Below are 16,489 nucleotides of genomic sequence, written 5' to 3'. Positions count from 1 at the left end.
TTATATTTAATTTTTTTCCTTGTTCTGTTACAGGATAATGGTGTAGTGTTGGAAGAAGTATTTAAAGGAGTACACATGGCATTGTGCAGTTTGAAATTAGCCAGTAAAATATGCTTTAGCTTCAGCTTAGATCATAGAAGAGATCTATTTTATTTAGAAAATTCACAAACAAAATTTGGCCCATTCTGTACAAATTGGCTTTTATGTCTGGTCACTTTTTTTCTTTATTTATTTTGTTTAAAAGGTAGAGAAACAGTTCATTCCCTAAATACTTGCAACAGTCAGGGCTGGACCAGGCTGAAGCCAGCAACCAGGAACTCAATCCAGGTTTCCTGCATGAGTCGAGTCAGCACCTTCTGCCTTCTAGGATGCACATTAACAAGAAGTTGAAATAGGAAATAGAGTCAGGATTCAAAACTCACGCAAGAGGTGTCTTAACTGCTGTACCAATACCCACTACCTTTCTCTCTCTCTCTTTTTTTAATCTATTTTAAATTAAAATTGATAGGCAGCAAGATTGAAAGACATGACACAACACATAGAGAAATCTCATATCTGCTGGTTCACTCCCCAGATGCCTGCAACACCTGGGGTTGGGCCAGGCCAAAGCCAAAGAACAGGAATTCATTCAGGGTCTCTCATGTGGATGACAGGGTTCCAACTAATTGAGCTACCACCTGCTGCCTACCAAGTTGCAAGTTAGCAAGAAACTAGAATCAGAATCAGAGCTAGAATTTAAATGGAAAGCAGACGTCCCAAGCAGCAGCTTAATCACTGTGCCGAATGTCCTCCCCTATGTTTGACAGTCTTATCTAAGTCTGAGGCTTTATTCTGAGAGGAGAGTAAGACCAGATGTTATTTACTAAAGCATTTATTTTTATTTTATTATGTTTATAAAATATTAAGGAGATTTACAGTGTAGTATCCATATCTTTCTTATTGGAGAGACGGACAAGTAGACAGAGCTCCCATTTGATTCACTCTTCAAAAACCCGGAGCCAGTAACTGGAAACTCAATTCAGGTGTCCTGTGTTTGTGACAGGGACCCAGTTACTTGAGCCATTACAACTACTTGCCAGTGTCTGCATTAGCAGAAAGCAGTAGTCAAGATCCAGTGCAAGTGGTTGAACCCAGTAACTTCAATGTGGGATGTGCACCTTCTAACTGCATCTTAACTGCTAGGCCAAATAATACTTTATTCTGGAAGTGGCTAGGTTTTATTGGACCTCATTTTTGCTTTAGAATATACTTATGCATTAATATTATCTCACTAGTACTTACCCATCAGCAGCTATATTCTGTATTATGGGAGTTTTGTGAGATATGCATGAAGTGACACTTTTAGTACAGAAAGATAAATTTGGGTAAAGTTAGAAGCTTCACTAACTTGTAGGCACTGAATGTCAGTGGTCCAACTACTCATGAACTGGGAGAAGGATATTTAGAAAAGGATATGAGAACAGACAGAAAATACTTTCACTACTTTTTTTCCTTCTAAAAATCTCTGTAGTGAGAACTGATCCGTTGCTGATACCATTGTTAATATCTTGAATTGGCTCATATTCCACCTCTTTCCATTTCAGATAATCATTCCAAATACATGCTAAGAGAAACATAGGGAAGCATAATAAGCTTTACCCTTCCTTGGTACTGCTGACTCTTCAGTACAGTGTTTCCATAGACATTATAAGGCATATATCAGAGATACTTTGAGAAAAATAGTTGTCCATATCTGTTTCTTATTTATTTATTTTTAAAGATTTATTTATTCACTTGAAAGAGTTAAGGGGGCTGGGTGGGAGAGATCTTTCATCTGCTGGTTCACTCCTCAGAGGACCATAACGACCCGGGCTGGGCCAGGAGCCAGGAGCTTCAACCATGTCTCCCACGTGGGTGGCCAGAACCCAAGTACTTGGGCAATCTTCCATCAGAAATGGAGCAGCCAGGACTCAAGCTGGCCCCGAAATGGGATGCCAGCTTCTCAGGTAGCGACTTTGTCCATTATACCACAGTGCCAGCCCCTCATATCTATTTCTTAAACTGAAAGACTTAAGTTATGTGAATGAAAATGGTTTCACAGGGGCTGGTGCGGTGGCGCAGTGGGTTGACACCCTGACCTGAGGCACCGGCATCCCATGTGGGCGCCAGTTCGAGACCTGGCTGCTCCACTTCCAATCTGGCTTTCTGCTATGGCCTGGGAAGGCAGTGGAGGATGGCCCAGGTCCTTGGGCCCCTGTACACGTGTGGGAGACCCGGGGGAGGCTCAAGGATCCTGGCTTTGGAGCGGCATGGCTCCAGCTGTTGGGGCCAATTGGGGAGTGAACCATTGAATAGGAGACACCTCTCTCTCTTCCTCTCTCTCTCTCTCTACCTCTACCTCTACCTCTACCTCTACCTCTACCTCTCCTCTCCTCTCTGAATGGCTCTGACTTTCAAATAAATAAATAAATCTTTTTAAAAAATTAATGAGGATCCTTAAGTCATGCCATTGTCATTTGTGTAAAATATTTAGTTTCATCTTTCTGATGTGTTACGAGGATAAATCATAATATGGTCAAACTCCTGGTGTTAAATACTCCAAGGACTTAAAAAATGGTTTCACAAAGTTTAATTATGTATTTATTTTGTTTATTCATGTTAACGCAAGTCTAGTGTATCACAGAAAACTGTTATAAACAGACATTAGTGAGGCCGGCACAGTGGCGTAGCAGGTTCTAGTCTGGCTGCTCCACTTCTGATCTAGCTCTCTGCTGTGGCCTGGGAAAGCAGTGGAAGATGGCCCAAGTCCTTGGGCCCCTGCATCCACGTGGGAGACTTGGAAGAAGTTCCTGGCTCGTGGCTCCTGGCTCCTGGCTCCTGGCTTCAGGAGCCGGCCATTGCAGCCAATTGAAGAGTGAACCAGCGGATGGAAGACCTCTCTCTGTGCCTCTCCTTCTATCTGTGTGTAACTCCGACTCTCAAATAAATAAATCTTAAAAAAAATAGACATTAGTTTTAGCTTATTCCATCTACTATGAAACTTTGATCAGAAGCAAAATTATGAAATGATGTGCTTTTTTTCCTGCCTACCTTGAGAAAATGCCATATGTACAATAGGAGGCAAACATGGTACCGAAAGGACTTAGAATAACCTCAAAATGAATTATTTGCTATCTTTAAATAAGAGAAATGCCTGATGGTAAGTAGAAATCAACCTAGTGGAAAAATTAAATATAGAAAATAGATTTTAAAAGACTCTTGGGGCTGGCATTTTAGCACAGTGGTTCAAGCAGTCACCTACAACACTGGCATCCCAGATGGGTGCTGGTTTGGGCACTGGATGGGGTGCTGGATGCAGCTTCTGGCTCCCGACTTCAGCCTAGCCCAGCCCCAGCTGCTGCAAATACTTGGGGAGTGAACCATAGGATGGCAGATATCTCTCTCTCTCTGTCACTCTCTTCTGTCTCTCCCCCTCTCTCCGTAACTCTGCCTTTCAAATAAATAAATAAACCTTTAAAAAAAAAAGAAGAAGAAACATGTGTTCTGATGAAAATTCAGTTTTATTAAATAGGACATTTGTTATGTTTCAAAGAACCAATGAGTTTAAAGGTTATTCAGTGATCTTACTGTTGTAACAGTATGTATTTCATGGAAAGTGAGGTTATTTCAGGAATTTTTAAATGCATTTAATTGACTTTTCTTTAGGATTCAGGTGTTCATTTATGCGTTATTGATGACTCCAATGAGCATATGCTTACTGTTTGGGACTGGCAGAAAAAATCAAAAGGAGCAGAAATAAAGGTAAATTTTAAAATATTTTAATTACATATCATCATTTAGAATACATGACTTTTTTTGGCAGGTATTTGGAGCTGTATTGCGTTTTTTTAGGTTGCACAGTAAGCCCACTGGCCAAATGCATTACATTTACTGATTTGTTGAGAATTTTTGCATCTGTGTTCTTCAGGTATATTGTTATATAGTTCTCTTTCTCCGTTGTGTCTTTTTCTGGTTTAGCAATTAAGCTAATAAAGGCTTCATAGGAGTTTGGAAGGGTTCCCTCCCTTCCAATTCTTGAGAAGAATTGGAATTAGTTCTTCTTTAAATGTCTGGTAGAATTCAGCAGTGAAGCCATCTGGTCCTGGGCTTTTCTTTGTTGGGAGGATCTTTATTACTGATTCAATCTCCATCTTGATTATTGGTCTGTTTAGGCTTTCTGTGTTTTCATGGTTCAATTTTGGTAGGTTGTATGTGTCCAGGAATCTATCCATTTCTTCTAGGTTTCCCAACTTGTTGGCATACAGCTCTTTGTAATTCCTGTTGATTCTTTTTATTTTGGTTGTTATTTGTTGTTACATGTCCTGTGATTTTATTAATTTGGGTCTTCTCCCTCCTTTGTTTGGTTAATTGGGCCAATGATGTGTCAGTTTTGTTTTTTCAAAAAAACAGCTCTTTGTTTCGCTGTTTTGTAATTTTTTGGTTTTGATTTTATCTATCTTTTTTTAATTTTAATTATTTCTTTCCTCCCACTAATTTGGGATTTGATTTGTTCTTTTTCTGGGTCCTTGAGATGCATTGACAGTTCATTTATTTGGTGCCTTTCCAATTTCTTGATGTAGGCACCAATTGTGGTATCCCATGAGTTTTGATACATTTTATTGTCATCTTCATTCATTTCCAGAAATTATTTGATTTCTCTTCATTTCTTCTGTGACCCACTGTATATTCAGGAGCATGTTGTTCAATCTCCATGTATTTGCATATGTTCTAGAAATTCTTGAATTGTTAATTTCCAGCTTCATCCTATTGTGATCAGAAAAGATGCATGGTAATGATTTCAGTTGTTTTTTTTTTTTTTTTAATTCACTGAGGCTTGCTTTGTTGCCTAGGATGCAGTCAATCCTAGAGGAAGTTCCATGCACTGAAAAAGAATGTGTATTCTCCAACTGTGGGATGAAAGGTTCTGTAGATATCAGTTAGGTCCATTTGGTCCATAATGTTGATTAATTCTGTTGTTTCTTTGTTGGTTTTCTGTCTAGCTGATCTGTCCATTGATGAAAGTGGTGTGTTGAAGTCCCCCATTACTATTGTATTGGAGCATATGTCTCTTTAGATCCATTAATATTTCTTTTAATTAACCAGGTGCCCTCTATTTGGGTGTATATACATTTATTTTAGTCACATCTTCCTGTTGAATCAATCCCTTAATCATTGCATAATGCCCTTCTATATCTCTTTTAAATAGTTTTTGTGTAAAAATCTACTTTTTCTGATGTTAGGATGGCTACACTTGCTCGTTTTTGCTTTCCGTTAGTACAGAATATCTTTTTCCATCCTTTCACTTTCAGTCTGCATGTATCTTTGTTGGTGAGGTAAGTGCACCCATATTGGATTCCAACATCTCAGGTGATGGCTTTACCTGCTGTGCCACAACACTGGCCCCCTAATCGACTTTTTTAAGGCTTCAGCCTAGGGGATTAATATCTTAATAGTAATATATTGGTAAATAAATGAATAATCAATGATAGTAAAAAGAGATAAGATTGTTTCTTTTTTATATCAAAATGACAGTGTCAGGCCAGCGCTGTGGCATAGGGGGTGAAGCCACCGCCTACAGTGCTGGCATCTCATATGGGGGCCGGTTCTAGTCCTGGATGCTCCACTTCCGATCCAGCTCTCTGTTATGGCCTGGAAAAACAGTGGAAGATGGTCTGAGTCCTTGGACTTCACCCATGTGGGAGACCAGGAAGAAGCTCCTGGCTCCTGGCTTCAGATCGCTGCAGCTCCAGCCGTTGTGGCTGATTGGGGAGTGAACCAGCAAATGGAAGACCTCTCTCTCTCTGTCTGCCTCTCCTCTCTCTGTGTAACTCTGACTTTCAAGTAAATAAATAAATCTTTTTTAAAAAATGACAGTGTCTTTTAAACAATGTACACTGTTTGCATTTGATGGTTTTAGCGTACTTTTCCTGAATGTGCAAGAAATTAAAATAATCTAAAGTGTCTCATTTAAATGTCTTCCTAGTGCAAAGCTCTTTTTTTTATTTGTTTTTTTGTTTTTTTGTTTTTTAAGATTTATTTATTCATTTGAATGGAAGTTAGAGAAGGAGGATCTTCATCTTGTGGTTCAATCCCCACATGGCCACAGCCAGGACTAATCCAAGCCATAGCCAGAAGACAGAAACTTCATCTGGATCTCTGACATGAGTGGCAGGGGCCCAAGTTCTTGGACTGTCTTCCATTGCCTTTACAGGTGTATTGGCAGGGAACTCATTTGGCAGCATAGCAGCCAAGACTCCCACTAGCACTCATGTGGGATACTAACAACATAGGCAGTAGCTTAACCAACTCTACAATACATTGGCCCCAAGTGTAAAGTTTTCAAAAATAGTATAGGGGATCAAGCTGCTGCAATGCCATCATTCCATATGCGTGCCAGTTCAAGCTGTTCTTCTTCCTATCCAGCTCCCTGCTAACATGCCTGAGTAAGCAACAGAAGATGGTACAACTGCTTGGACCCCTGCCATCAGTGTGAGAGACCTGGAAGAAGCTCTTGGCTTCGGGCTGGCCTACCCCTGGCTCCTACAGCCATTTGGGGAATGAACCAGCAGATGGTGGATCTCCCTCCCGCCTCCTCCCTCTGTAACTCTGCCTTTAAAATAAATAAATCCTTTTTAAAAATAATATAAAAGGTGTTAAAGTAGTACAGGGATATAAAATTGAAATTTTTGTTCTAAAAATATGTTAACTACAGTTTTTCAGGAAAATAAATCTTGGAAGAAAAAACATTTCTTAAAATTTTTTCACCTTGATTTGTCAGTAGCTGTAATTCGTACTTGGTAGAGATATGGGTGTATATTTATCTAAATTTTTTTCTCTTTTCACAGACAACAAATGAAGTTGTTTTGGCTGTGGAGTTTCACCCAACAGATGCAAATACCATAATAACATGTGGTAAATCTCATATTTTTTTCTGGACCTGGAGTGGCAATTCACTAACAAGAAAACAGGGAATTTTTGGGGTAAGGATCCAAAATGTTAGAGCTTCATTAGCTGCATAAAACTGTGATTTTCAAAAATCTTCATAGGAGAAACTGAAAATTCTCATTTTTTTCTTATAGAAATATGAAAAACCAAAATTTGTGCAGTGTTTAGCATTCTTGGGCAATGGAGATGTTCTTACTGGAGACTCGGGTGGAGTCCTGCTTATATGGAGCAAAACTACTGTAGAGCCAACACCTGGGAAAGGACCGAAAGGTACAGTGTTCTCATATTAGTAAACTGCTTCCTTATAAATCTCACACAGAGCTGTTGCAGTCCTATCTCTTGCCCAGACCAGGAGACAAAGAATAATAGATGCCCAATATGAGACACACCAACATAACTTTTGTTCTTAAGGTTCTTTACAATGATCTTTTTTAGAAAATTGAAATTATTTATCCAGTTATTCATTATGTTTATATAATATATATTTAACTACACTAAACTTACCCCACCAGGGCATTAATGTAAAGTGAAGAGAGTTGGTATAGGTTATAATATGTAAATGTTAATTTAAAAAGTATAGATGTTTGCTCTCCCCTGGGCTGATGCTGGGATTTCTCTGAAGGCAAAATGCACAACCAAATGATAAAAATGGGATAGGGGAGAAAAAAATGAGTAAGGTCAGTAAAGTAAGGTTAGTCCCCTTCTCTTTATTTTTCTCACTACATCCCCTTTTCCTAGCTTTAGTGGTAGCTTTGGAATTAATTCAGCTGTACCTCAGATGAGTTTTCCTTAGAAATACAGAATAAGGGGCATCACTGTGACACAGCAAGTTAAAAAAGCGATGGCCTGCAGCACTGGTATCCCATATGGGCACAAGTTCAAGTCCTGGCTACTCCACTTCTGAACCAGCTCCCTACTAATTTGCTAAGAAAGTAGCAGAAGATGGCTCAAGTGCCTGGGTCCCTGCCACCCACATGGGATATGTAGATGAAGCTCTTAGCTGTGGCCTGGCCTCTCCTGGTTGTTGGCAGCCATTTGGGGAATGAACCAGCAGATGGAAAATCTCTGTTTCTCCTTCTCTCTTTGTGTAACTCTGCCTTTCATATAAATAATCAAATAAAAGCTATAAAAATTTTTAAAAATACAGACATATGTTATTCTTAAGCTTGATTTGCAATCAAATATATAGGTCCATTTTGCTCTTTCTATGGTAGATGGGAGAAAAAGTAGGAGAGCATTGTGATGCAGTGGAGTAAGCTACTGATTGTGATGCACCCATATTGGAGTGTCAGTTTGAGTCACGACTGCTCCACTTCTGATTCAGCTTCCTGCTAGTGCACCTAGGAGGCAGTGAAAGATGACCCAAGTGCTTGGGCCCTGCTATTCATGTGGGAGACCTGGATGGAGTTTGTGGCTCCTGGCTTCAGTCTAGCCCAGACCTGGCATTTGCAGACATTTGGAGTATGAACCAGCAGATAGAAGATCTCTGTGCGTGTCTCTCTGTCGCTCTATCTTTCAAGTAAATAAATTAGTAAATCTTAGAGAAGGGACGTTGAAAATAACCGTTTTCCCACCTCATTTTTCCATATCATTTAACAACAGTAAAACTTGGAAAGAATATCCAGAATATCATGTACTTCTTTCATAGTAGAAAATTATGAGCAAAAAATTGGAGACCTTGGTTTAGAATCAGTAAACAAGGAACAGAGAAAAATGATAGGTGGTAGCCAGAGAAATAGAACTAATAGGGCAGTCAGTCCCTAAGAATCCACCAAAGAGAGAGAAGGGACATGATGGGGAACCAGCCTGAGGGTCCTGAGACCTTTCCCCTGGGGATTGGCAGAATAGCATGTGCTGACTTCTCTTATTCATCCACTGCTCCCTGTACATCTGACGGTTCCTGCTCTCTCTCTCTCTCGAGTGCCTGCATCAGACCATGGAAATCATTCTAAGTCGTGAATAAGGGAATCCCTGTTCCCCTGCTTGGAGAGAAAGACCCAATTTATGTGTCTGTCTTCTCCAGTAATCATTCTCAGGACTAGCACTTGGTACTGTTTGAAAATCATTTGTCTTGCATTTTATTAAGGAAATAACTTTTTTACCTTTGGATATCAGTGTAGAAATAAAACTGGAGTGGTATTGATTTCACTGAAATGCAGAATTTAAATTTAGTATTATAGTTGTCTTATGATTGTGTATTTTTTTTAACTTCTGAAGAAAGAGCTTTATTTAGTTCACTATTTTGGAGGTTCGAGGGCATGGTACTCGTATCAGCTCAGTTCTGGTTGAGGGTCCTCTCATCTGTGTCACATCATAGAGGAAGGCGATGAAAGTGTCCAGGAGGAAGCAGATAATCACATCTCAGTCCTGGAAGCAGAGAGGTGAGGCTCAGCTCAGGCTCACGATGCTCTCATGAGAACTAACCAGGGTACAAAAGAAGTAACCCTTTTAGAGAGTACACCCTCGGGAATGTGAGGAATAATCTGTCCCCACAAAGGTCCCATCTCCCAACTTCGCCACACTGAAGCCCAGCTTTCCAGCACATGTATGCTTTAAGGACAAACCACACCCAAACCATGGTTTTCCACCCTTGGGCCCCAAGGGTTCGTGTCTATCCTACAATGATTGATTGGGTTTGATACTGTGTTTTTTTAGGTGTTGTATGCTAGATAAAGTATTTTAATTATCCCTGATTTTTTGTTTGTTTTTTTCCTCTCTCTACCTCTACCTCTACCTCTCTACCTCTCTACCTCTCTACCTCTCTACCTCTCTACCTCTCTACCTCTCTACCTCTACCTCTACCTCTACCTGTAATGTTTTTATTTTTTTAAAGAAAGAAAATCATTCCCCGAATTTCTGTAACAGCTGGGGCTGTGGCTAGGCCAAACCCAGGAATTGGGAACATATTCCGGGTCTCCCACATGGGTGACAAGGACCCAAGTACTTGAGCTGTCACCTGCTGCCTCCCAGGGTGCACATGTGCAGGAAGCTGGAATGGGAAGCAGAGCCAGAACTCAAAATGAGGCACTCTGGTATGGGATGCGGGCATCCCAGGCAGCATCTTAACTGTGCCGATGCCCTCCCTTTATTTCTCATTTTTTCTTGGGCACGTTTGTTCAGTACCAGAAATGCCAGTAAGAGTAGTGTATGAAAATAGCAACTTTTAAATTGTTGCCATATCCTCCAACAGCGAGGCAAGTTTGTGAATAAATGTACCCCTTCCATTAATCTTAATGTTGTGTGTTCAGGTAAGGGACAGGGAGAGATTCAGAGGTGTTTATTTTTGTTTTTGTCAGAAAAGCTTGTGGCTTAGCCTCTGTACCAAGAAAATCTGTATATATACAAACAGGAAACAATCTCCTAACATAGGTTCTGGATATACAAAATGGCCTGTTGACTGAAACTATTATGAGAAAGTTGCCAAGAATTTTGTTTTCTTTTATTTGGGGTTTCCAATTCTATAAGTATGGCTGGGAAGGATTTGGTGAGTGCAGTGAAAGAAATGTGGAAACCTAGACCAAACCAAATGCCTGGAGTTTCTATATTAAAAATCCTGCTCCCAAATTTCAATAGATTGATTCAGTTTGCATGTTCCCAAGTGTGACATTTTTGTACCTCAGGTAGATTACCAGCCAAAATTTGTGTACACTTTGTATCATGGCTCATAAAAGGACAATTTTGGATGGCAAAAGTATAATTTATAGGTAATCCTTTTAACTGTAGTAAATAGGAAATAAACCAAAACTATATTCTATGCCTCATCAGCCATCTATATATTTTTTTCATGCTTCCAACCCATTTTATTTCCTACATATGTGAAGTTTCAGATTATCATTATATGGCATAATTCATAATATTTAAGAGTGGGAGCAATGTTGAGAGTATATACAGCAGCATTAAAATGTTTCAGTATTTGTTAAATTTTGTCTTAGGAACTAAGAAATAGCACCATTTTATCTGCCCTTTAAATATTCATCAAGGGCACATTTGCACAAATGCTAAGAAAATACATAAAATTTAAAATCTTCCTGCTATTTGAGTCTGTGAGGGAACTTCAAAAAGTTCATGGAACAGTGGAAATAAAAGCTTATTTTGGTGCAAAATTTTTTTTTAATCAATACCTTTTTTTTTTCTCCATAAAAAGCATTTCCTGTTACCCCTTTGAAGACACCCTCATGTATATGGACTTTAAAACTTTTTACACCAATGCAAACCTATCTTTTTTTTTTTTTTTTTAAGATTTTTGTATTCATATTTGAAAGGCAGAGATACAGAGAGAGAGATATCGAGAGCCTTCATTCATTGGTTTACTCCCCAAATGGCCACAATGGCCAGGGCTGGGCCAGGCCAAAGCTAGGAGCCAGGACCCTCTTCCTGGTCTCCCACATGTGTGAAGGGACACAAAGGTTTGGACCATTTTCCTCTGCCTTTCCAGGCACATCAGAAGTGGAACAGCCAAGACTTGAACCAGCACCCATATAGGGTGCCAGCGTAGTAGATGGAGGCCCAGCCTTCTATGCCCCAGTGCTGGCCCCATTAAATCTTCTAACTCTTGTTCCATGAACTTTTTGAAGTGCTCTCACATAGTTAAACAGGCACAGAAAGCTCTCCAGACATCTTTATTTGGCTGGCAAGGTTAACTTCATCTTTATGGAAACTATTTCTGTTAGAGGTAAGGAAGAAAGGGGAGAGGAAAGATTTCTGATTAAGCTTAGATAGAATTAGCTATATTATTAAACCTGGAGATAAAGTAGGTTTTTTAATTCGAAGATAATTATTTTTCTTGGCAACTATTTCAAATACTGTTGGTTTAAACTGAAATATCAGAAATAGAGACCCATGAGAAAATTGTTTTCTAACATTCTATCACTCTGGGGGAGTCTTTTGTTATGCTTAGAAATAAGAGCCTGTGCTGGCGCTGCGGCTCAATATGCTAATCCTCCACCTAGCGGCGCCGGCACACCAGGTTCTAATCCCGGTCGGGGCGCCAGAATCTGTCCCGGTTGCCCCCCTTCCAGGCCAGCTCTCTGCTGTGGCCAGGGAGTGCAGTGGAGGATGGCCCAAGTGCTTGGGCCCTACACCGCATGGGAGACCAGGAGAAGCACTTGGCTCCTGGCTTCGGATCGGCGCGGTGCGCCCGCCGCAGCACACTGGCTGCGGTGGCCATTGGAGAGTGAACCAACAGCAAAAGGAAGACCTTTCTCTCTGTCTCTCTCTCTCACTGTCCACTCTGCCTGTCAAAAAAAAGAAAAAGAAAAGAAAAGAAATAAGAGCCTGAATAAAGAACAGAAAAACTTTATTTCATTTTCCACATTCTGATGGTAAATTTAGAAACTGCATTCCTGCTTTTATAATTTACAAATAATATTTTCAGACTATTGTTAATCTGACCATGCATACAGAAATAAAACTAAAATTTGCTTTTTTTGTAATACCCAAATAAAGGCAACGGTAGTGTCAAAAAATTCACATCTCTCAGATGTCCTCTCTCTCATGATCGGCATGAAAGCAGTCAGAGCAGTGATAAGTCGTTGGATATCCCACCAAACACAACTGTGCCATTCAGAGCTTAAAATATACTTTCAGATGATGAGTGTCAGTGTGACTGGAGGCTCATGCTTCAATAGCAAGTTTGTTGGAGTTCTGCTCCCAGCTCTGCTAAATCAAGCAAACCCTTTCTTTGCTACCTGCCAGTTACACCCATCTGTGAACCACTCATACTCTCCCACAGAGATAGTTTTCAGAGTCAGCTGTTGATTTTTAAAGCCCTATAAATTGTAGTTAATTTTAAAAATCTAGGGGCCAGCACTGTGGCGCAGCGGGTTAACGCCCTGGCCTGAAGCACCAGTATGCCATATGGGCGCTGGTTCAAGTCCCAGCTGCTCCACTTCCCATCGAGTTCTCTGCTGTGGCCTGGGAAAACAGTAGAAGATGGCCCAAGTCCTTGGGCCTCTGCACCTGCGTGGGAGACCGGAAGAAGCTCCTGGCTTCGGATCCGCCAGTTGGGTGAACCAGTGGATGGAAGACCTCTCTCTCTCTCTAACTCTTTAAAATAAATAAATCTAGTGGCGGTTCAAATATAAAGATGAAAAAAGTAAAAAAAAGATGAAAAAAGAAAATAATCTCAGTAACAGCTATATGGAGATGTTATATATCATAAGATTTACCCTTTTGAAGTGTATAATTCTGAGTTTGAGTATATTCAGTGTCAACAACCATCACCATGATATAATTCCAGAACATTTTCATTACCCTCAGAGGAAACCCCGTACCCAACTGTAGTCCCTATTCCTCCTTCCCCTCAGTCCCTAAGGAACCACTTTTGGTCTCTGGATTTTTCTGTTGTGGACGTTTCATACAAAGGGAGTCATACAAGATGTGGGGTTTTTGACTCCCTTCTTTCATAGTGTTTCCAGGGTTCATCTGTATTGTAGCATGTCACCATACATTGTTTTGGGGGCTGACTGCTATTCCATTTCTGGACATGCCACATTTTGTTTATCCATTCATTGGCTGATAAACAATTTTAGAGAAAGAACTATTAAACTTGTAAGTTTCTAATTTTTCCAAGGTATCAGGTTTTTATTTATTTGCCTACTTTGGCCATATTTAAACAAAGGTCTACCTTCCCAGTTTGAACCTAGTAGCTAATTTTGCAAGGTATCATCTTCCCAAGTTTCCATCTTGATATACCACCTTACTGACTAGCTAAAGAGCTTCTCTGGGTAAGACTCTGTGAATACTAAAGGGTTTTGATTCTATAATCGTATCCTTACCCTTAAGAAAGAGAATCTGATTTTTTGGGGGCACAGGGCAAAGTATCACTTATTTTACATGAGTTGTATTTAAAATTATTTTTTATGTGCCCACATTGTCCACCCTATGTAAAATGGTATAGGCAGTTAAGAAAGCTGGGTTGTCATTTAAGCATCACATTGGTATAGTTGGACTGGTTAGTAAAAGACTGAAATTCTTCTCTACTCAGAGCTTCCAGGGTCCTCCTTTGCCTCAGTACCTTCCCCAGATCCCCACATCTGCAAATAAAACAGGTCATTCTTGGCGCTGTTGACCTCCAGGTGAACAATGGTTATTAAACATTGAATAGTATCACTGTTACCTTAACAAGAAAGTTAAAGGAACATTGAGGTAGGATTCTTTTTGTCCTTTTTTATTTTTTTAAAGATTTGTTTATTTGAAAGGCAGAGTTGGAGAGAGAGAAAAATCTTCCATCTGCTGATTCACTGAAGTCTTATAAAAATTTATCACTAGGGGCTGGCACTGTGTTGTAGCGGGTCAAGCTGCTGCTTGCACTGCCAGCATCCTATATGGGTGCCACTTTAAGTCCCAGCTGCTTCACTTTCTATATGGCTCTCTGCTAATGCACCTGGGAAAGCAGTGAAAGATGACCCAAGTGCTTGGGCCCCTGTACCTACGTGGGAGACCCAGATGAAGTTCATGGCTCCGGGCTTTGGCCTGGCCCAGCCCTGGCTGTTGTAGCCATTTGGGAAGTGAACTAGTGGATTGAAAATCTCTGCCTCTTCCTCTGTCTGTAACTCTTTTCTTTTTTTGTAACTCCGCTTTTCAAATAAATAAATCTTATTTTAAAGTTTTATCACTAATGTTTTCATTTTTCCCTTATCGTATTAGGTGTATATCAGATCAGCAAGCAAATCAAAGCTCATGATGGCAGTGTGTTCACACTTTGTCAGATGAGAAATGGGATGATATTAACCGGAGGAGGGAAAGACAGAAAAATAATTCTATGGGATCATGATCTGAATCCTGAAAGAGAAATAGAGGTAAGGATGGAAAGAAAGCAAATCATAAAAATGTTAAACCTCTCAATTCATATATTTTGTCTCACATTAAGATAACTTATACTTTTTTTGAAAATTGCTGTACATTCTTAGAATTTCATTCCATTCCAATGGAACAGAGTTTTTAATTGCCTTTAGGATAACCTTATTTAAGAAAAAAAAGACCATTCATTTAAAAAAAATAATTTGAGGGGCTGGCACCCTGGCTCACTTGGTTAATCCTGTGCTTGCAGCACCGGCATCCCATATGGGCACTAGGTTCTAGTCCCAGTTGCTCCTCTTCCAGGCCAGCTCTCTGCTGTGGCCCAGGAGGGCAGTGGAGGATGGCCCAAGTGCTTGGGTCCTGCACCCGCATGGGAGACCAGGAAGAAGCACCTGGCTGCTGGCTTCAGATAGGCGCAGCACTGGCCATGGCTGCCATTTGGGGAGTGAACCAGCAGAAGGAAGACCTTTCTCTCTCTCTCTCACTATCTAACTCTACCTGTCAAATTAAAAAATAATAATAATAATTTGAAAAAATAAAAGATCAAACAGAATAAAGGCTGGATAGAGTGATTAACTTGCTTATTGTTTATTTATGAGATATTTTTAGTGGTCCAAAATTATTCAGCATGTTCATTGAATACTCTGTCCAAGCCCAAAGCATATAAAATCAGCAGTTTAACTTTAAAGTTTGAAAATAATTTTATTTTATTTTTTTATTTTATTTTTTTTTTTGACAAGCAGAGTGGACAGCGAGAGAGAGAGACAGAGAGGAAGGTCTTCCTTTGCCGTTGGTTCACCCTCCAATGGCCACCGCGGCCGGCGCGCTGCGGCTGGCGCACCGCGCTGATCCGATGGCAGGAGCCAGGTACTTATCCTGGTCTCCCATGGGGTGCAGGGCCCAAGCACTTGGGCCATCCTCCACTGCACTCCCTGGCCACAGCAGAGAGCTGGCCTGGAAGAGGGGCAACCGGGACAGAATCCAGAGCCCCGACCGGGACTAGAACCCGATGTGCCGGCGCCGCAAGGCGGAGGATTAGCCTAGTGAGCTACGGCGCCGGCCCTATTTTCTTTGTTTTATTTTGAAAATAATATTTTAAAGAGTGACCTTAATGATGATTGTTAATTAGCTCTGTGTGTGTGTGTATGTGTGCACCTGCTACATGGCATAGACCAAGTATAACTATTAAACCTGAGCAAGATGTGTACACAGTGAAAATTTGCTAGTTGAATTGATGCTTCAGAAAGTAAAGTGATTAAAAGAATATTTTAGACCAGTGATTGATTATTAAAGCAAGAGCAAATCTCACTGAGTTTAATGTTGCTTCTTTTTTTTGGGTGATTTAATTTTTGAATGTGTTCTCAGTGCTTTTCTACACATTATATGCTTTCTAAACACATCTCTGAAGAAGAGAATCCTGAGAGAACTGCCTTTGGATTTTTATTTCCAACAAGACAGATAGTAAAAAAGTTGCTTTATCATAACCTTAAATGCATAGTTGAAATGCCACTTTGTTTATTTTTTTTTTAAAGATTTACTTATTTATTTGAAAGAGTTACACAAAGAGAGGAGAGGCAGAGAGAGAAAGGTTTTCCATCCACTGATTCACTCCCCAATTGGCTGCAACTGCCGGAGCTACGCCGATCCAAAGCCAGGAGCTAGGAGCTTCTTCCAGGTCTCCCACTTAAGTGCAGGAGCCCAAGGACTTGGGCCATCTCCTGCTGCT

At 40.3% G+C, this 16,489-nt stretch overlaps 1 protein-coding gene across 8 annotated transcripts in view; it reads left to right on the top strand.

Annotated features, from left to right (window-relative positions):
* Positions 1 to 16,489, top strand: part of EML4 (EMAP like 4) — a 179,691-nt gene that overhangs the window by 133,472 nt on the left and 29,730 nt on the right. For all 8 annotated transcript variants that reach the window (XR_016229419.1, XM_008254479.5, XM_008254478.5 and 5 more), the window contains 4 exons: positions 3,685 to 3,780; positions 6,864 to 6,998; positions 7,098 to 7,233; positions 14,611 to 14,762. Coding sequence is in view for 7 of the 8 variants with exons in the window: in XM_008254479.5 (XP_008252701.1) it covers positions 3,685 to 3,780; positions 6,864 to 6,998; positions 7,098 to 7,233; positions 14,611 to 14,762 (519 nt within the window). In the remaining variant the exon portion in view is untranslated. The remainder of the gene's footprint in view (positions 1 to 3,684; positions 3,781 to 6,863; positions 6,999 to 7,097; positions 7,234 to 14,610; positions 14,763 to 16,489) is intronic.

The sequence above is a fragment of the Oryctolagus cuniculus genome, chromosome 2, assembly GCF_051225735.1.
Source record: "Oryctolagus cuniculus isolate XC-2025 breed Fujian yellow rabbit chromosome 2, ASM5122573v1, whole genome shotgun sequence".
Lineage (NCBI taxonomy): Eukaryota > Metazoa > Chordata > Mammalia > Lagomorpha > Leporidae > Oryctolagus > Oryctolagus cuniculus.
The sequence above is the reverse complement of the archived record's forward strand: the minus strand, read 5'-3'. Positions and strand labels throughout refer to the sequence as shown.